This window comes from Myxine glutinosa, chromosome 11, assembly GCF_964187855.1.
Source record: "Myxine glutinosa chromosome 11, kmMyxGlut1.1, whole genome shotgun sequence".
NCBI lineage: Eukaryota > Metazoa > Chordata > Myxini > Myxiniformes > Myxinidae > Myxine > Myxine glutinosa.
Window position 1 is genome coordinate 7,537,200 of NC_136271.1, and position 21,922 is coordinate 7,559,121.

The 21,922-nt window shown below is 44.1% G+C and overlaps 1 protein-coding gene across 2 annotated transcripts in view; it reads left to right on the top strand.

The window, feature by feature from the left end:
• The first annotated feature begins 2,951 nt into the window (after nt 1–2,951).
• The window catches only part of LOC137413288 (HHIP-like protein 1), a 50,363-nt gene continuing 31,392 nt past the window's right edge, over nt 2,952–21,922 (top strand). Inside the window, exons 1-5 of one of the 2 annotated variants that reach the window (XM_078786371.1) lie at nt 2,952–3,762; nt 11,469–11,861; nt 16,883–17,145; nt 20,192–20,335; nt 21,337–21,665. In XM_078786371.1, the coding sequence (XP_078642497.1) occupies nt 3,460–3,762; nt 11,469–11,861; nt 16,883–17,145; nt 20,192–20,335; nt 21,337–21,665 (1,432 nt within the window). In that variant the 5' untranslated portion in view covers nt 2,952–3,459. The remainder of the gene's footprint in view (nt 3,763–11,468; nt 11,862–16,882; nt 17,146–20,191; nt 20,336–21,336; nt 21,666–21,922) is intronic. The other variant, XM_078786372.1, reaches the window with a different exon arrangement.

Consider the following 21,922-nt stretch of genomic DNA (forward strand, 5'->3'; position numbering starts at 1 on the left):
AGCTAACATTTATTTCACAAACAAATCAACCAGACAAACAAAATATACAAAAAGAGGGAGCGGAAAACAAGATGGGGAGAGAAGGGGAAGCACACAACCACAACATTTGAGAGCATGGAGAAGTGTGGGAGGGAGAGGGCTTGGGTGGAGGAGGCGTGGGAAGGGGGGGGGGGGGGGGGAGAGGTGTAAAACACAAAGGGACCAAAATTAGCGGGGGTAGAAAAGATTAAGGTTTTGGATGGGGGAGGATAAGAGATGGTGGTGAACAGCTGTTTAAAGACCTGGAGGGTGGAGTGGGATTGAAGAGAGTGAGGGAGTTTGTTCCAAAGGTGGGAGAAAAGAGGAATGAAGGAGTGAAGATGAGCAGAGAGTCTTGATTTTGGCAGTTTAACTATAAGAGGGTTGCAGGCAGATCTTGCGCGACCTGTAGGCAGGGCCGGTGCCAGACTATTTTGCGCCCTAGGCAAGGCCAGCTACTTGCATCCCCTCCCCCCCCCCCCCACCCCCCAAAAAAAATTGCCAACTTCGATTTTTAAAAACAGATGTTTTGTAGAAAAAAAGAAAAAGCAGAAAACTTGAAACTGCTAAATTTATTTTAAATTGCAAGAATAAATACCGCAAGATGCCAACAGCACCAATAGTAAAGGCGCAATGTCCATTAATATGGCAGTGGCCCTGTTACCCCACGCTTTGGGGCAAATGGGCTTTCACTTAAAAAAAAATGACACTCCATGTGGTTTGCAATGCAAAATAAAGAAAGTGGTCCCTTTATGAGTGTGTGAATGGAAATTACAGATAAACAAAACAGTTTTTGGTTTGAGCAATAAGTTTTAGATGTGCAAAATCAAAATTCTAAATACTCAATCTTTGATTATCTTTCGCAGATACAAAATAAAATATTTTGGCACACAAATCATTTTGAACTAAAGGGCACTCGGTATACTGTGACCGGTCTTAAAACAATAATTTGTATAAAACTGTGACCCTTTAAGGTTCAGTAATGCGCCCCTCTGATGTCTGCGCCCTAGGCGGCTGCCTAGTTGGCCTAATGGGAGCGCCGGCCCTGCCTGTAGGAATATTTGGGGGACAGAGCCCAGAGAGAGCTGGGGGGGGCAAGGCCGGAGAGGAGTCGGTAGAAGACGGAAAGACCACCAACATGCCTGCGGTGAGTAAGTGAAAGGCCCTTGGAGTTAGCTTCATCGCGGGAGATTCCAATGATTCTGAACGCTTTGGTTTCAACAGCGTGAAGACGAGCTAGGTGTGAGGCAGGAGCACCGGCCCAGAGGGGAGAGCAGTACTCCATTGAGCTGCGGATGAAAGCCTTGTATGTGGTGAGGAGCTCAGGTGTGCCGAGGAAGGACTTCGCACGACGGAGGATGCCCAGTCGGCGACTGGCTTTGGAGGCCAGATTTGAAATGTGGTTTTCCCAGGAAAGACCATGGTGAGACCCAAAAGCTTGAGTGACAGAACTTCTTGGAGAGTTAATTGTTTATTTTACTCTGTCTGCCTGTCTGGCAGTCAAACAAAATTTAAATTCATTCCAATCAGGAAACCTTCTGTTTTTAAGGATGTCATAAAGGACACAAACAACAGGCACAAATAACTAATGTAACGTGTTAGATATGTTGGTGTATAAGACGCCGTATGAACGGCGGTGAACTTCTGAAAATCAATTTCCTCCAACCTTTAAATCTTTATTTTAATTCAATTTAATTGTACACGTAAACAAGGTAGAACACAAATCAACCTTTTGGCACTTTCAAAACCCTTCCATTTATCGGTACTTGTACAAAATATTACGGCATTTTATATCATCTCGACCAATCAAATTTGCCGCTCGCTGACTCCGCCCATGTCCTGGTTTCTCAAGACTGCGCGCAGTAAGGTGTTCTATGAACTCTCCAGGTGCATTCCGAATTGGTCGCTGTATTTGAAGAAGAACAGAGCTGTGCCATTAAAGGGGTTAAGTGTGAAGCGACCCATTCGGGTTCAGACAGACTTAGCCATGAGCAGGGCAGGAGCGACGTTGGACCTTCTACTTGTGAAATTACTATAAGGAGATCTGTTAAGAAGAATGAATGAATGAATGAATGAATGAATGAATGAGAACATGATTGTTCTCCCTCTATTTTGTCCCTCATCCCTGCCGTTTGTGTGTTCCTCCTCTCTCCTTCCACTGTTCCTTATTCCGTTCAATGTTCTAACTCCTGCACAAGCGTCTTTACCAGATTGGAGGTGATGGCCAATGGGAGTAAATAGGAGGAGAGTGAAGTTAGGAAGTAAAGAGATATTTTTACATGGAGAGTCATTAATGTACGGCACTGTGTTCCTGGGAAGATGATATAGCAGCAGGGATTCTAGATAGGTTTTGAAATGGAATTGGATAGTTATTTCGTTAAGCGATGCTTGTGGATATGTCAGGGGCGTAGGAATTGGATGATGTTTGTGCGTTGTACGTGCATGTTGTGTTGTCTTTGTCTTGGTATCTGGAGATATCGATTCTCTGAGTTGTAGGTTTTGTGCCACGTCGACATATCGTGTATCTTCATTTAATAATTAATTCAAACGTCACCAAGCTTTCCTCTCCTAAAAATATATAATTATTTGGTCTATCCCCATATGCTGTGATTGCTGTTGTTGTTGTATATGTGATGCCCATCTTTGTCCCTGCCCTCCCCCTGTTGCCCCACTACCCATTGAGTGAATGCGATTGCATTGGGGTTATGGGTGTGTACATGTGGCACAATAATGATGGCCTATCAGCCTCGTCCTGTGCGACATTCCCATCATGTACTCGTAAGATATAAGGAATATATTACAACAAACACCAATTTGGGGGAAATTGTGATCCCACTCTTCCCCCTCAACCCTTATCCAGTAGAAAAGGAAAAGGGAGGATGTTAAGAGAGAAGTTGGGGGCATGGGAGAAATGAGGAGAGAAGGGGAAGGCATTTGGAGTGAAATGGGAGAAAGGGAATGGAAGGGACAACGTGGCGAAATTGGGGGGTGGGGTTGGTGTGGAGGACAGGAGGATTCCATCATATTGGCGTACGTAATAAATAGATGACCGTTCGCTGACCACAACACGTATTCTGGTGAAATTCCTGAGACAAATTCTACAATTCCTGGAGGGGTAATTCGGTCACCAGGTCCATTCTTGAAGATTGTATTGTGGACCTCGGGCGTCACGTGATCACTCACCGCTCATCGGAGTTGTTTATTTATTTATTATCCGGGAACATTCCATTTCGCTCTTCTTCGCGCCGCGGCTCTCCCGTGTGCACTCCATTGTTTGCTAGATCGTTGTCCGCCCGTCTAACGAACTCGCTCCGACATCGACAGGGAAAGGGGAGGACAAAGTTTCTCGCAAAGAGAATTCCAGGAGCAAAGTCCACAGGGGCGACCCCCAGCGACACCGACTGACCTCGAATGGAGGAGCCGCTCTGAGTCTGAGGTAACATGTCGTTTCGGGTCGTGAGGGCCCGCGACGCGCTCCCCTCAGTTGGCGCCTTTTTGCTGCTGCTCGTGCTCGACCTTTGGGCCGTTCCGTGCCGGTCACACCCGCAGTGTCTCGACTTCAAACCTCCATTCAAGCCGCAACCTCTGCTCTCCTTTTGCGGCGCCTTCGACTACGGGGACTTCGGCTGCTGCGATTCGGAACACGACCGGAGGATCGAGAGGCGCTTCTGGTCCTTGGCCGATCGACTACCGCGCGACTCGTACCCTGAGTGCGGGGGCTACCTGCGGGACATCCTATGCCAGGTACGAATGAACGGATTAAAGGTTTTCACTCGTTGAGTGACATCGATTGCCTCAATGTGTGTGACGTCCCTCGGATGTTCCATCTGTCAGCATTAGTTGGTAGATGTTAAAGACATGAAGTACGGACGATTCGCGAAGAGTAGGCGAGTTATCGCCGGCACCAATAACAATTAACTAATTCCTACCCGAATTACTGTTCGAACCTTTGTTTGGTGAGGAGAACATTACCTGGCATCGTGGTGCCACACAACAGGGCACCTCGTACTTTCTGCATATGCAGGTGACGTTCTAGTGCAGTGGTTCTCAAACTTTTTTGGACTACCGCCCCCTTCTGCCCTCTTGGACCGGCCCAATGCCCCCCTTGTCCTATCGTTCGTGGGCGGACACCCATAATTTATGTAGATAGGAAGCAAAAATAACAGAAGCCAAATATTTTCTGTTGTAAGAATCAGATCTACAACATTGTCCCAATAGTAGGTTTAATTTCAGAATCGATCTCTAGCAACACCTGCAAGAAATCAACAAGCATCATATCAGTATACAGTAATCATAGAAGTAATGATGGATGTGCAATTGGTACAAGCAAGCCTGGAACATCTAGTAATACGCACCATCTGAGTATCACTACCACACAGAATAAATGTCACAGGAATGGTCGGAGCGCTATCCGTCCGAGTTCTTATGGGAGCCCCTCAGTGGTCAGAGGCAGCATGGCACCTGGGTTCAACTTGGACACAATTTCATTGCATTTTCTGAATGATATTTTAATTTATTTTACTTTGCTTTTTATTTTATTTTCACGACCTAAAATTTTTCAGCACAACAGGTCCAGGTGAGGCAAACTGGGATTCTGTTATCACAGGCCCAAATACCGTTGGTGTGAAGGGTGGGCCTGATTTCTCGCTGCGAGATTACGAACGTCTGGCTCCATCTCAGTGAGGTAGAGACGCAGATCGCCCCTCTTGGTAATGTCAAGGCGGTTTCGATACTTGGTCAGCAGCACCATCATGGCGCTGAACCCTCTCTCAACGAGGTATGATGTGGGGAACGCCATCAGCAGCAGTTCTGCCTCTGTCCACATTGCGGGGTATCCACCCTGCTCCAGAATCCAGAATTTGCCGTATTCATGCTGCGAGAATCTTGCCTTCGCCTCATCATCATTGTGGAGGTTGATAATTTCGTCCTGTAATTTGTGCTTCACATCTTGAATGTCACATTTGAATGGGTTGATCACCCATGCTAGCACTGACAGTTCGCGCATGTCTCTGAAACGCTGCTCCACATCTCCACGAATCTTCTCAAGGTGATTGCAATAAACGAGCAGCTCTTCATCAGAAACAGCAGTTTCCTTTGCCAACCGGGGAAAGTGGTACATATCTCTGCGGCTGAGGGTTTCCCTGTGCAGAGTCGCCTTGGACTTGGTTACGAACGCGCCGATCACTTTATTTGCTTTAATCAGCGTCATATGGTCACCCTGGAGTTGTTTGTTGACATCATTCAGTATACTGAATATGTCCGTGAGGTAAGCCACATCATGCTCAATCGCATTCACTTTCTCCGATAGCTCCGGATCAATTTCCGACAGAAACTCGACCACTGTTGAGAAGAGGGCATGGAAATGGGTCAAACAAGTGCTTTTGGACAACAATCGAACTTCGGTATGCAACAGGAGCCGCTTGAATGCCTCATCGTTCTTCTGGCAAAGCTGACGAAACAGCCGATCATGCAGAGACGACACCTTGATTTTATTCACTGCTTTGATTACTGTTTGGAGTGATGTATGAAGTCTGGTGCTGAGAGCTTTTGCTACAAGATGCTGGCGGTGCACGACACAGTGAATGGCGAACACGGACGGTACCTGGTTCTTCAGAAGCGCAATAAAACCACGCTGGCGGCCAACCATCACTGGTGCCCCGTCCGTCGCGCAAGCGAGAATGTTCTCCATCGGTATGTTCTTATCAGAAAAGTACTTCTCCAACGTTTGGAAGATGGAAGAACCCTTCGTATCGGTCTGAAGAGAGCGGGCAAACAACATTTCTTCCACCATTTCCTGATCACGGATGAAGCGAACGTAGCAGAGTAACAGAGCTTCACTGTCACGCAAAGTGGACTCATCCAGCTGGATGGCGAAGTGTGTGCTTCCCAGCTCACTACACAGCTTATCTTCTACATCTGATGACATTTCATCAATCCGCCTGGCCACGGAATCATTGCTGAGCGCAATCGACGAGAGAACTGGATTCGGATCCTGGCCCATAACGGTTTTTTATCACTTCCCCAACAGCTGGTTTGATCAACTGTTCGCCGATTGAATACGGTTTTCCAGATCTGGCGATGAGCAATGAAAGCTTATACGACGCTTCCAGTCCTTTATCCACGAGCTTTTGGCTGGCTTTGAACATCGTCGTTACCGTGGATCGCTTCTCAAATTTCTCTTTCAGCGATTGGAAATGGCTGACCTCTGCGCGAGCCTCATCACTGTGCTTTTTACTCAGGTGCTCGCTCAGTCGAGATGGTTTCATTGCTTCATTGAACAGCGCGATACCACACAACAAACACATCGATAACTGTTTGTTCGTCGGAGATGGAATGAATCCATACTTGATGTATTCAACGGAATACTGACAACACTTTTTCTTTGAGGCCGACATCTTGAAGCCGACCGGACGTGAAGCTTTTTTGAATCACGAAATCAACACGCCAAAATGTCGAAAGACTAACACCAGCGCTAACACTGACTGTTCATACCTTGCCCAATGTCTGTGCTGGCAAGGCCAGGCTGTAAAGTTGAACCAGGCACGTTGAATAGTCCAGCACGAATAGAGTGTATTATATCCCACATAAAAAGATTCTTGCAAGACGATTGGTTGAAATGGCACCACGTGACAAAAATTAGTGTTGTACTATTGGCCGCATTGTCGGCCAATAGTATTTCGCTGGTGTCATAAACTATCATGTTTGTTGCGTGAGCATGTATGGACAAGAAAATACCTACACGACATCAGCGAATATGTGATCATAAAAACCATGCGAAGGGGGAAAGAATGTGGTCGTTGATTGGATGGCCAATTTGCCGGATGGCGCCGGGTAACCTGTTCAGACTGCAGGAAGCCCAATGAGCACTCCAAATCGCCGCTGCTCCTCTAAATCGCCAGTACCCCCCAAGTCATTGCCAGCACCCCCCTGCCGCCCATGGACACTGGAGCGTCCCCCTGAAAGTTCCCAGCACTCACCTGGGGGGGGGGGGGGCGGTAGGGACCACTTTGAGAACCTATATTCTAGTGTTTGCCAGGTGATACAGGTGATGTGCAAGCCGTTTATTCTGGGCTTCTGAATCTGGGCTTCTGATTGGACCAGTGCAGATCACAGAGCTCCAAACACCTTTTCAGGAATTGACCTGGAGTCGAAATGGGCTGAAATATTTGTGGGTGCATTTGTCCACTTCCTGTGGGTGCTCACCACTCATTACCTGCAGCACCTTGGAGGACAAGATAGAAGTGAAGTTGAGAGACTGGAGTGAGCTATTGAAAGTCTTGTATTGGAGGGCAGAAACACTCCGAAGTCTCCGAGGGGAAAAAGTATGAAAAAGTTCATCATTCCAAAGGTAGTATTCCTGGTTAAGATGCAGAGAAAGTTATTGAACTACTTTTGGAATGGTAAACATTGGGTTTCCTTGGGCATTCTGAGCCTGCCTTTGGCTGAAGGCGGACAGTCTTTTCCCAACATTGGAAGCCTCCGCCACGGGTCCAGGCTGAAGTCCATTCAACGTCACCTTTATGTGAACCCTGCACCGCAATGGTGCTCACTGGTATCATACCTCTTCAGCAAAGTGCTCAATCTCAAGTACAAAATAAATATTTTTATCATCACCACTCAGAGCCTGTCTAGTGCTACATTGCGTCTCTTTTATCAAGAAATGCTGAAGGCCGGGCATGTAGTCGATAAAACAAGACCAAAAGTCTAACAGCGGCGTAGCCGGCCTTGTAAAATATTATAAACCACAAACACGTATTATTAGCTTTTTAAACAGTCGCTAATGCTGCTTATAACATTAAACAAAGAAATTTGGAGGAATCCCGACATCCATGAGGTAAGTTTTACTTACAGAACTGAGCGAAGATCTACTGTAGTCTACATACCCCACAATTGTTGGGGTTGTGCTCATTTACCAAGCAGCTAGCTAGCGCTTGCCAAGGCAGCCGTTCCTTAACGGTTTTGAATGAAGTGCTTGCTCGAATGTTTAAACCACTTGGCGATCTCTCCACAAGAAACTTGGTAAATGAACACACACCCAATGTTCTTGAGACCAGACCATAGAGAGACGATAATCTATATACCCCACAAGGGTTGGAGGTGTGCTCATTTACTAAGCAGCTTGCTAGCGCTTGCCAGGCCAGCCATTCCTTAACGGTTTTGAATGAAGTGCTTGCTCGAATGTTTAAACCACTTGGCGATCTCTCCACAAGAAACCTGGGAAATGAACACATGCCCAATGTTCTTGAGACCCGACCATAGAGAGACTATAATCTATATACCCCAAAGAGGAATGACCTTTCCTGCCCCTCCCGTAGTGAGCGAGTGTACTAGTAAATTAAAATGTCTGTCGGTGACAGTCAGACATCGTAATGACATCAGAGACGTAGTGACGTAATCGACACAAAACTGCCGCTACTTTAATATGTAGATAACGATATATTTTAACTTCCAGTATGTTTGCAGTCACTACGAAGGGATTAGTGTTATGATTACATTTACTATAATATTAACGTTACATTATCATTATTTCGAAAATGAGATTACCATTAAAAAAACTGAGGCCAATTCCTTACTTTTATTCTCCGTTAATACTGCAGTTATTAATATTAGTGCCGAACACCGCTTATCATTGATTCATGAACCATACACCGCTTCAATCCATTAACCTTCCATTCACCACATTGGGATTAAAGTGTTATGGTTATATTTACTATATTATTATTATTATGATTATTACGAAAATGATACTAAAACGATACACTACTGTGTTAAAAAACCTGGGCTTAATTTGTCTGAAACGGCCCAAAGGTGAGGCATGAAGCCTAAGGCCTATATGTACCGTATTGATGGAAGACCCGTAATGCTGATGCTTTCGATATTTGATGGTCATTTTAACAATCGGTTTGTTTGTGTTTCACACTGAAAAAAATCGTAAAGGTAGAGCATGGTGATTGTGATATATTACAGGTTTGTCGATATGTTCGGCATGAACGGCATATAAATCAAAATGGCGGTGCGTGGAGAATCAGCTGCAGCACCGCTGTAATGACATCAGACGTAATCACATCACCCTGTCATGTGACCAGATCCTCAGCTCTGATTGGTATACGTTTGAGGGGACAGACATACATACATACATACATACATATGGACGGAAAAACATTGTTCTAGACACCTTTGCCCAATGGGCTACGCCATAAAAAGAACAGATCCTCATCCAAGCACTGTTCAAAGAATTTTGTAACTGTTCAAAACTTTAAGGAAACCTGGACCGTAAATGATGCACTTTGCTGATTTTCGCCAGAATGTACTTTGCTCTTATTTGTATAAATGTGTTATTTTGTTTTTTATGCCTCAGCTGAGGAAGTTGCCGGAGGCATTATGTTTTCAGGTTGTCCGTCCGTCTGTCCGTCCGTGATAGGTTTTCATTGCCGCGATAACTTGAGAACGGCTAAACTAGCTAAAGGGATCTTTGTCAAACTTGGTACAGGTATGTACAATGATGTAAAGATTAACTGATTCGATTTTGGGGTCACGAGGTCAAAGGTTGGAGGTCATGTTCGGTAAAAATACTGTTATCGCGATAACTTGTGAACCAGTGATAGGATTCTGACCCAAATTTGGTACGCCTATGTAGAATGATGTAAAGATTAAGTGGTTAGATTTTGGGGTCAAAGGTCAAATCTGTAATAGGTCTATAACTTCTGAATGACTGAAGTAATCTAATTCAAACTTTGTACAGCCATGCATAATGATGTAAAGATTAAGTGATTAGATTTTGGGGTTAAAGGTCAAATCTGTAATATGTCTATAACTTGAGAACGTATGAAGTGATCCAATTCAATCTTGGTACAGGTATGCATAATGTTGTAAAGATTAAGTGATTAGTGGGGTCAAAGGTCAAATCTGTAATAGGTCTATAACATGAGAACGACTTAAGTGATCTAATTCAAACTTGCTACAGGTATGTATAATATTGTAAATATTAAGTGATTAGATTTTGGGGTTAAAGGTCAAAGTCTGTAATAGGTCTATAACTCGAGAATGGCTGAAGTGATCTAATTCAAACTTGGTACAGGCGTGTATTATGATGTAAATATTAATTTATTCGATTTTGGGTTCAAGAGGTCAAAGGTCAGAGATCATGTAAGGTAAAAATGTGAGAACTTGTGAACAGCTGAAGGGATTTAAATAAAAACTTGGTACAGGTATGTATAATGATGAAAACATGAACTGATTCAATTTTGGAGTCAATAGGTCAAAGGTCAGAGGTCATGTCAGGTTAAAATGTGATATTTGAGAACAGCTGAATGGATTTAAATCAAACTTGGTACAAGTATTATAATGATCTAATAATGTGGGCAGAGGCATATCAGTCAACGGCGTGACGTCGAAGAGTACCGTTCTAGTTTGGTGTTCTTTAACTCTCCATCTGTCTTGGTAGTGCTTTTTCTTTAAAATTTCTACTACCACTACTACTACTACTACTACTACTACTACTATTACTACCTCTACTATTGCTACTACTACTACTACCACTACCACTACTACTACTACTACTATTACTACTTCTACTATTGCTACTACTACTACTACCACTACTACTATTACTACCTCTACTATTGCTACTACTACTACTACCACTACTACTACTACTATTACTACTTCTACTATTGCTACTACTACTACTACTACTACTACTACTACTACTACTACTACTATTACTACTACTACTACTATTACTACTATTACTACCGCTACTGCTACTACTGCTACTACTACTACTATTACTACTGCTACTACTACTACTACTACTATTGCTACTACTACTAGTACTACTGCTACTACTAGCACTACTACTATTGCTACTACTACTAGTACTACTGCTACTACTAGCACTACTACTATTGCTACTACTACTACTGTTACTACTGCTTATTCAGCTACTGCCTCTGTAATGGCCCCAATTATTCCCACCTTCTTGTGTGATCAGTCAGGGTGAAGTGTTTGACCCAACGCTGTCACCAACCATGTGGCCAGGCCAAACATTTGACCCAGGGTGATAGGAATTGTGAATTTGTCCAGGTTGTTGGCAATGACTTGCTCTTTATAAAAAACACACCCGGCCTGGTTTTAACGTCAACCTACTAATGCTAGCAGAGCAGACACCCAGCTTAACGTCAATCCCAGAGACCACACACTTTGTGCTGCCCAGCCTACGAATCCCTTTCCAACACTTTATGTTCTGGTCGGGAATGAAACCCAGATTAAGGAGCTCAAAGATGAGTCAGACACCTCTACCCCCACTCCGTCACACTATGTGTGAAGTGATGTGTGCAATATGAACGTTAATTGGAAATGCAAAGGAAAAAACTTGTCTTTGTTTCATTGTCCCTGTGTTTGTGTTTTCATTTTGAACATTGTCACTGTTGCTTGTTCTTTGAATGCAGGAATGTTCACCTTATGCCGCACACCTGTATGACGCAGAAGATGTGAGTACACCTCAGCGCTCACTGCCGGGTCTTTGCGCAGCGTATTGCCATCAGATGCTGCACCGTTGTCGATCGATATTCGAACTGCTGCTGGAACCGAGACAGGTCAGACGCCTCCTGTCCAGGGATGATGGCGCCGCAGTTTGCCGCCACCTCAAGCTCGATGACATTGACTATTGCTTCCCAAGCGTCGTGAACAACCCTCGCCTCTACGCCAGCCTGGGCCTCGTGTTACCCGGGTCGGGGGGTTGCATGCAACTGTGTCTGCAAGAAGTCGCCAATGGCCTACGCAACCCTGTTGCCATGGTGCACGCTGGAGATGGCTCCCACCGTTACTTTGTGGCAGAACAGGTGAGATGTCGCAAAGTGTTGGAAATATGACATTAGGAAGGGTCATGGATAGATAGCCGTATGAATGTGGATCGTGTGCCCAAGTCGATGAAAATGTGGCCTTCATTTCAAATTATTGAGAGGGTTGTGCCTTCAAATGATTTCCACTAATGGTAGAAGGTAACACAGCTCATGGATTGTATATGAAAGCGAAATATATTGTGAACCGACAGATCATTACTGATGGAGAACTTGGAACTCAAAGATGCAACCTTTGTGTCTTTTGCGAGAGCTGGGCCTATTGTGCCGTAAAGGTTGTCGGTGTCTATTTGTCTTATTACCTCGGCCACCAAAGGTGGATGGAGGTTACGTTTTCACCCCTGTCTCTTTGTCTGTTTGTCTGTGACCAAGATATCTCAAACGGGTGTGGATGGATTCGGACGAAACCTGTTGGACGGGTTGGGTTTGTGACGAGAACAAATTGATGAGATTTTTGTGAAGATCCTGATCCAAATACAATATTTTAAAATGTTTTAAGGTGATGCTTCACCTTGAGAGACGGGGCCAAAAACGATATGCAGAAAAGCACAATATCTCAATGTTATGGACGATTTTTTATTTGTTTTTTTTGTACACAAGATGGAGGTTCGTGTAAGAGCTAACATTAATCACAAAAAGACAAACTCGCACATAAAACATACAACAAGCGTTACGCCTAGGTCCCCCGTCAGGGAAGTGATGTGAGTTGACAAAGTGGAACACGCAGAAAACATGCTATGATATGATATTTCGCTCACAAGGTTCAGACATACATGGAGGCGGCCATCTTGGATTTTGACGTGGCGACCCAATTTTCAATATCGTTCTTCCGTATGCCGAGATACACTCACACACCAGATTAGAAGTTGGGACTTCGCTTATTTTTCAAGATATTCATCTCACAAGGTTCAGACATACATGGCGGCGGCCATCTTGGATTTTGACGTGGCGACCCAATTTTCAATAGCGTTCTTCCTTGTGCCTAGATACACCCACACGCCAGATTAGAAGTTGGTACTTCGCTTATTTTTCAAGATATGCAGGTTACAAGGTTCAGACATACATGGCATCAGACATACATGGCGGCGGCCATCTTGGATTTTGACGTGGGTTGCACCCACACACCAAATTCGAATGCGGTCCTTCGCTTACGCACGCCTGCACGCACGCACGCATGTCTGCACGCACACACGCCCGCACGCACGCACGCACGCACGGACGGACGGACACACGGACGGAGGGGAAAGCCATAGTCCCCCTTTCGCTCCGCTGTGCGACGGGGGACAATAAAGGGAGCGGAAAACAATATGGGGAGAGAGAGGGAGGTACACAAGTACAACATTAGAGAACAAGGACATTGGGAGATCTGTGGGAGGGAGAGGGCTTGGGGGGAGGAGGCATGGGAAGGGGGGTGGGGGGTGGGAGAAGTATAAAACACAAGGACACCAAGGACTTCCAGGACAGAAGTTGGTATTTCAAAAAAGTGGATCTGGGGTGAATTAACAGGGGTAGAAAAGATCAAGGTTTTGGATGGGGGAAGATAAGAGATGGTGGTGAACAGCTGTTTTAAACAGCGGTTTATGAGAAAACTAGGTGGATGAGTTGGGCAGGTGACAAGAACAAGCCGATTTGATTTTGTTTCAGGTCCGAATCCAGATCCGACCTATCAGTGGATACAAATTGCTCTCTTCCGAGTGCCTTTCTAGTTTGTACATTTGTTTCCGTTATTTGTACTAAACTTGTTGCCATTGGCACTATTTTACAGCCTTTCGCAATTCTCATGCCTCCTGGCTTTGAATCTCACTGGGACATTATATTGTTGAGAGCAAGTGCTGTAACCTGAAGCCATATTATTACTCTCATCCAAAGAAACAGCCAGTGGAGTGAATGCTTCAATCACGTGGTCTGGCACACGATTGTTGATTGCCATGGTGCCGCCGACTGTGAAACTCAGCCTCTGTGGACTTTGACTTGACGCCAGTTCACTGACAGTAACCCGAGCATGGAAGTGTTTGTTTTTATTTTTAAGGGGAACTGAGATGAGAGAATGGTACACCCTTGTAACTTTTGCTACCTTAAAATGGAGCCCTCTATTTGCCTCACATCATTCATCATCTTCATATTCAGTTGTGTGTGTGTGTGTGTGTGTATTTGTGTTTGTCTGTCTGTCTGTTGCTATTTTTTTTTATCAGAGATGGATAATCATAGATCGTTTTCTCAGAGAAACTTTCAGAGGTTCATCAGTGAGTGCCTGAGAGTGTTTTAGACAAAAAAAACCTTTTTGAAATTTTTGAAAAAAAAGTTGGATTTTGGGTTGTTTTTTTTTTTTTTTGAAATCGCTCTCTCATGCCTAAGCCTTTGTAGCTATGTGGAATCGATACAGAAAAAGATATGTAGAAAAAATAGATTTTAAAAAATGTGGCAGAGTTTGGGTTGGTTTGGTTTGGGTTTACAATGGTCCATGTAGCAATCTCACAAATCTCAAATGAGTATGGTACTTGCAACAGTCCTGTAGCTTATGTTTTGACTGTTATGCCTCCTGATGGACTGGCCTAAATCTGCTCCATACGCTCCTAAACCAAATCCAGTCATATAACTGGCAGGAGTTCCAAAAGTTGCACAGCTGCTCTTTTCATGTTCATGGCAAGCGCTACTGAGTTCTTTTGATGAATCTCTTCAGAAACTCATGTGGAATGTGATGAAAATGGCAACGTTCATGTGAGTTTCTCAAAATATTTATCAGAAACTTGCGGAAGAGAGCTGGGTACCTTACAAATACAATTCAACCAATTATATTATCTGACTATATTATATCTCTTGTGGTTTGTGCAGTTGTGGTTGTGGTTGAGGCTAACCCCCGCTCTAGTAGGGAAAATGGCCTTTAAAATGCATGTTGTTGTGTTGTGTTGTTGTTGGTTTGTGCAGTGTATCTTTACATTTTTGTACATTTATTAGATTATATTGTTACGTTTGTGTGGGTAGGAATTAAATACCTTAGGAAAGTTGGAATCGTGTAGATTAGCATGCTCCGAGTGTCACGAAGAAGAAGAACCCTTCTTGATGTGCATAGGTAGGCCGTCTGTCCGGGTAAGAGCGTTTGCATGTCGCCATGAGGGGCGTGGCTTTGTGTTAAGTAATTCTAGGGCTTAAAGGTTAATTCCCCAGTGTGTAATTTGCCCCTGTGATCTTCCCTCCATCTTTAATATGATTAAAAAGCCCATCAAACAACAACTATAACAAATGCCTCCATTCGCTCACAACACTGCCAGGGCTAACCAACACCCAGCACATTTGCCAATCATGCCAGTCAATCCCCGCCTCACGGCCTTCGACGTCATGCGAACATTCGAGAGCTGAAAGGAAAAAGCCGCATCTCGCCATCTTTGTCTCTCGGTCTTCTGCTCCTGGTTTCGTGGTGGATGGTCACTCCTCTCGTACGCGCTTGTGCAGAGAACCTTTGGAGCATTGTGGAGTTTTTGCAATGCCGGAGGAGGGGTGTTGTAGACTGTGGTGCTTTTCGGGGGAGGAGAGAGCCGCGTCTCGCTTGGCGGTGGAAGCGAGGAAGGGCCGGTTGGCTGCTGGTTCACGCCTCGGCGTTTTCGGCGCCATTTGTTGATACGCTTCCCTTGCGGTGGTTTGGAGGCGACGAACGCCAAGCTTCCTCGTTGACACAGAGTTAAGTGGCGGCCGGCAGAAACATCATTTATTTTTATTTCATCTTTCCCCTTGTTATCCTCGCCAGAGGAGAGGGTATTGCATTTGAGTCCGTTTGTTTGTCTGTCTGTCTGTCTGTCTGATCGTTTTAAGGCCATTTCCCCCGCTAGAGCAGGGGTTAGCCTTGCGGGCCCCATGACAATCATGATTCCCTGTTTGAGGCAATGTTTTTATGGCCGGATGCCCTTCCTGACGCAAACCCTTGGTCACGCTCTTATGATGCGCAGGGATACGGTGTACCTATTCTAAATCGGGGTACACACCATGATCATTCATCCCAGCAAGCTGGTACTCAAATTTGCCGACCTCGGAAGGATGACAGGCTGAGTCAACCCCCCTGGCATTAATTCAGCGATTGACCGGGATTCGAGCCCAGGATCCGAGGATCGCAAGCCGGCACCCTAACCGCTAAGCCAACACCATGGCATGTCTGTCTGCACAGAATAAATATGATTTTCTTTGTAACCGTTGGTCCGATTGACAGGAAATTTTCACCATCGGTGCAATTCCACCTGTATAATTTTTTAATGATAATTATGACATCAAAGGTCACGTGGTTCGGCCGCCATCTTGGAAAAAATGAAAAACTTTGCACCTCTGTATCTCTGAAAGCGCTGAATAGAAAAAATTGAGACATGGCTCATTGTAAAGAACTCTCCATGTGGAATAACATCTGTGAATGATGATGTCATAGGTGCCTCCATTATGATGTCCTAATTTGACAAGTACAAAACGTCATCCAATTAAGATGAAATTTCTTGAGCATAATCTAGGAATAAATTAGTGGAGAAAATAAATAATGATGACGTCATCGGTCACGTGGTTCGGCCACCACATTTGTTTTAATACAAGAGCCTTAAAACCCACTGAAAATACATACTGGCGAGGGTTTGCCATCTCTGATTGGTCTTTTTCTTGTTTGTATATGAGTCTGAGTGGAGACGTCTCAATTTAGGAAATAGTTTTTTTACCTCAATATTTTTATTGTCTGTTGCATTTATTTTCATGAAATCATTATTTGTCGAATTTTACTTTACTTGTCTTGTTTCGTTTCTTCGTTTGTGGGTTCGGATATCCCCTGCCTGTGTTTCCCAATGAGATAAAACTTCGAACCTTCCCACGCGCGCCAGAAATAATCTCACCAAGTTCGAAATATGCCTCGGGGTTAAAGCTAATTCCGGTCATTCGTCCTCTTGGAGTGTTAACCCCGGGGACACGACAATATGTTACACCTATTATCCTATTATGCATTTTCCATTTGTTGACTTGTACAATTGTCTTGCTTCCAGGTTGGCATTGTATGGGCGTACCTGCATAATGGCTCCCGTCTTGCCCGTCCTTTCCTCAACATATCAGAGGCTGTGCTGACATCTCCCTGGGAAGGAGATGAACGAGGATTTTTGGGCTTGGTGTTTCACCCGAACCACATCCATAATGGAAAGCTATTTGTGTACTACTCAGTGAGTTCCTTTGGTGGAAGAGAGTTAATCCGGATTAGTGAGTTCTTGGTGCTGCCTGACGACCCCAACCGTGTTGACCCCAAGTCGGAGAGGTGATGTGAGGTAGTGAAAGTCTTAAGTCATTATATTTCTGACAATGTTGGGTATTTTTCCTGCATTTTATGTACTGAGCCTAGGGATGAAAGCAGACCTCAACAACAGCATGGTAGGTTTACATGCCAACAAAGGAAGTACAATGAGGATGTGCATACAACATCACATGCATGCACACACCTACATACACCTACACAAACCTACACAAACCTACACACATACACACACATAAACACACACACACACACTAGCGATGAGATGTAAGCAGCTTACTTTGCCGCCCCTCTTACCAGTTACCCTGCTCGAGCTCATCAGTGACTATCTCAGTACATCAGTCTTACCTGAGGATAGAGGGTGAAGCGAACAGTGCTCGGGGAGCAAAACGAGTGATGAGGAAGAAGTGGAGAGGCTTGCTGGAGGACCTAAATGTGTCGGGGAGAGACCAAGTGTGGTGAGAATGAAAGAGGGGAAAAAAATCTCTAAAACAGGGATGCAGACCCCTTCAAAGGTAAAGCTCAGAATGAAAGGCTCAAATAAGGAAAGCTTGAGTTTGGAGGGAAAATAAACCATTCTTTACTGCAGAATATATGCCATGCATGAAGTATGGGGGTGAAAGGGAAGGGAAAATATTCATGGACTACATAACCACCGTTTAGAGGCCATTTTCCCCCGCAAAGCAGGGGTTGGCCTTTTTGGGGACCGTGGTAGTTGTTGTTTTTTGGTCCCCTTTTTGAAGCAATGTTTTACGGCCGGATGCCCTTCCTGACGCCAACCCTTTTTGCCGCCTTCAACGACAAGCAGGGAATTACCAGTGAACTGGTACTCAATTAGCCGACCTCGGAAGGCATGACAGGCTGAGTCAACCCCCCTGGCATTAATTCGGCGATCGACCGAGATTCGAACCCAGGATCCTAGGATCCTAAGCCGGCACCCTAGCCGCTAGCCCAACACCAGGGTTCATTCATGGACTAAAAAAAGTTAACAAAATTGGCTGGCAGGACAGAGAAGATCCCACGCTACAGATTTGAAAGAGAAGCATCGACGATCGACAGATATCTGACAAGAGACAGAATATAATAAATTAAAACTAGGGCCAGACAGCAAGTGGCAAGAGAGAGAAGGACGATGTGAGCTGGGTGCTCACCAGGCGATGAAGAAGAGGATGAAGGGAACTTCACTGCATTGGCACGGGGATAGGCTATGGAACAAAGCCAAAGCTTGGACTGTGGGGTTGCACCAGAGGTCCAGAGACAGAGACCAAGTATAACAGAAATAAACTAGAATGGCACTCGGTAAAGTGCATACCTTCACCACGCCAAACAGTTTATGTTTTGCATCCCACTGATAGGCCGCATCTGGATGCGGATCTTCACCAAAATCGAATCAATTCGTTCTTGTCACATATCCAACCTGTCCACCATATTTCGTCTGAATCCGTCCATAACTTTTTGAGATATTCTGCTCAAAGACAGACAGACAAACAAACGGGTGAAAACATAACAGTTCACCTTAGGTGATTGAGGCAATAACTGCATAAAAAACGAAAGCAAAATGTAAAACAAAATATCAACAGATATAGACCAACAACTGGGGAAACGATAAAAGAGAAGGAAGGTATGAAAAAGAGTTGGACAGAATGGGAATAGACAAAGAAGGTTCTTTGGAATGTCTAAGATGAGGTCATTATGATGGCTGTGATGTGATGGAGAAGAATCATTATTAATTCCCAAGACCATGGACACTACACCAATGGCTTTAAGAAAATGGCGGGACTGAGTCAATCGGACAAGTGTAGGTTCTGCAAGGTCGAAACAAAAAGTACGAGTCACCTCCTATCATGATGTAAAAAAAACTCATGTCAGAGCAGCTGTACACCCAAAGGCACAACAAAGTATGTAGAGTAATCCACTGGCACATCTGCAAAAGTCTCAATATCCCAGTTCCAGAAAACTCGTGGAAACATGAACCAAAAGCAATCACTGAAAACAAGGAAGTAATGCTCAGGTACGACCTAATGATCCCATCAAGTGTGAACATAGAAAACAAAGCATTGTGAGCAGATACAGTACATGGATACCAAAAAAAAGAAAAGACGACATTGCTAATTGAGTGTCAGTACCAGTTGATTTTCGCCGAATCTACACAGAAATCAAGAAGATGGCCAAATACCAGGATCTCATAAATGAAGTGAAAATATCTTGGAAGTTCAAGAGTGCCTCAATTGAATCAGTGATAAATTGAGCGACTGGAATGATGAAGAAGAACCTTACGAAGATCTTAAAAACCATCCCTGGGAATATTACTACAAACGAAGTGCAATTGGAAGCTCTCCGTGGCTTGGTGACGATCTTGATAAGATCCCTCAGAACAAAACATTGAAAACACCAAAACTTCACAAACTGGTCCATGAATCATGATCCCTCACGGAAACAGAGGTGGATACTTTGAGACCTGGTTGGACTCCAGGTCCGTTCCACCTTCTGAAACCTGCATATGGAGATAACAAGCAACAACACACACACACACACACACACACACACACACACACACACACACACACACACACACACAGAAAAACGGCTCTCTTATAGTATAGGTAGATTATAGATTTGAGTATGACATGTTGTGATCAATAAAATTTCCAAGACTGTGCCGCTGGTAGCCCCAGCAGGGTACTGGGGAGTGCCCGCTAATAGTTTTAATTTTATAACGACCAAAATCATCAAATGTGCTTTGGCTTCACTGCGTCCACACCCTAGGTCTATCCTCGAGACCCAATTTAAGGAGGATCGACTTTTGCCACATGTATCACCATGCAGAAAATTTTTGAATAAAATCAAAACTCCTCAACTTCCACAGTAATACAGATTCCAGTTCAAATTGTGATTCCTATAACCAACATTTTCGACTAAATTTATTTTTCCTTCATCCTGAAGTTTTAAGAATTCCAGTTTTCAATGTCAAAGTGAGGATTTGTATTGATTTTCTTTTGGAATCCAGACTGTTTATTTGTTGTACTCTCGCTTCATTTACATATACTTGCAGGTACATTCTTGAAGTGGATGAACCAGCAGCGAACCACAATGGAGGGCAGTTGCTATTTGGTGATGATGGATTCTTATATATCTTCACTGGTGATGGAGGCATGGCTGGAGACCCATTTGGAAAGTTTGGAAATGCTCAGAACAAGTAAGTTTTAATTTATTATTTTTAGCTCACCTGGAACGTAGTTCATCGCGTCATCAATCCGTCAGTCCGTCAACCCTTGCAAACTTTCTGAAGGATTGTGACCAAAACTGGCTAAAATGATATTTGGTATGTTGCAACTCAAGTTTGTTCACGGCATTTTAAAAAATCGGGATCTAAGGGTGTCTATGGGGGGTCAAAGTGGATCCAGATTTGACCCCCCAAAATAGGTATTCGATTTCTTCTCTGAAACTACACACACAAATTCCGATGAAACTTGACCACAACCTTCATCGCCCATGATGTACCAAAATTTGTTCCCGGCATTGAAAAAATCGGGCCCTAAGTGGGTTTACGGAGGTGGGGGAGGGGGGGGGGGTATTTTTTTCTCCCAAAATAGGTATTTTTTTTTGGTATGTTTGTTTAAAGTCTTGTAATTATGTTAGTATGATTTTACATGCTGCAGTGTCTCCTAGGAACCATTGAAATTGGTTTAAGATACTGTGATACTTATTAAAATATCTTTAGTCGTTGTAGTACTAGTATACTGCTTTATTGTACCAGGTGAATGCCCAGGGGCATTGCCCCTATTTGTATAACATCCATGTGCATGTAAAACTGTACATTGTTTGATTTATTTGATGGACCACAACTACACACACACACACACACACACACACACACACACACACACACACACACACACACACACACACACCTGCATAATGCTGATTGGAACGATATAATTGCATTTGAAAAGTCAAAAGGTACTGTTGTATCTTTTATTGGCCAATATCTAATGATCCACCATCAAGTCCAGACAAATGGGAAAGCTGGCATAACACCCCCTCTGATGAACAAACTTCCAAAGCACCTTAATAGTTTGTCAGGAATGAAACTCTGCTTATGCTCTAATGTATGCTCTTAATTGCAGATGAGAACTTCATTATGTTGCTGTTTTCACATGTTAATTGAAATCTGAAGTGACTCTGTCCATGGCACAGGTCCACGTTATTGGGCAAAGTCCTTCGCATAGATGTTAACGACAACAACGTGGGCCCGCCATATCGCATACCTTTCACAAACCCTTTTGTGCATGAACCGCTCGCTCGGCACGAGGTGTACGCCTATGGCACAAGGAACATGTGGCGCTGCTCGTTTGACCGCGGAGATGCCACCACTGGTTCTGGACATGGCCGACTTTTCTGTGGTGACGTTGGTCAGAATAAGTATGAGGAGATTGACATCATTGTTCGTGGAGGAAACTATGGTTGGCGTGCACGTGAGGGCTTCTCGTGCTACGATCGCAAACTTTGTCGCAACTCTACTCTTGGTAAGGTAACACGTCACTAACTGAAGGCACCTTTTCCATTGACATGCTTGACATTCATCATCTTGTATTGCCTTTTCCTACAAACTGATATATCTCAACCAACTTGTGGAGAAATCCTTTGTATTCCATTGATTCGTTTGTTTAAGGAACGGACAATTTGTGCGGATCAGTAAAAGTATGGTTGCTTAAGAGGGGGAAAAATTTGTTGTTGAATCCAATGCATTAACATCTCTCTACAAGATACCCCATGATAATTC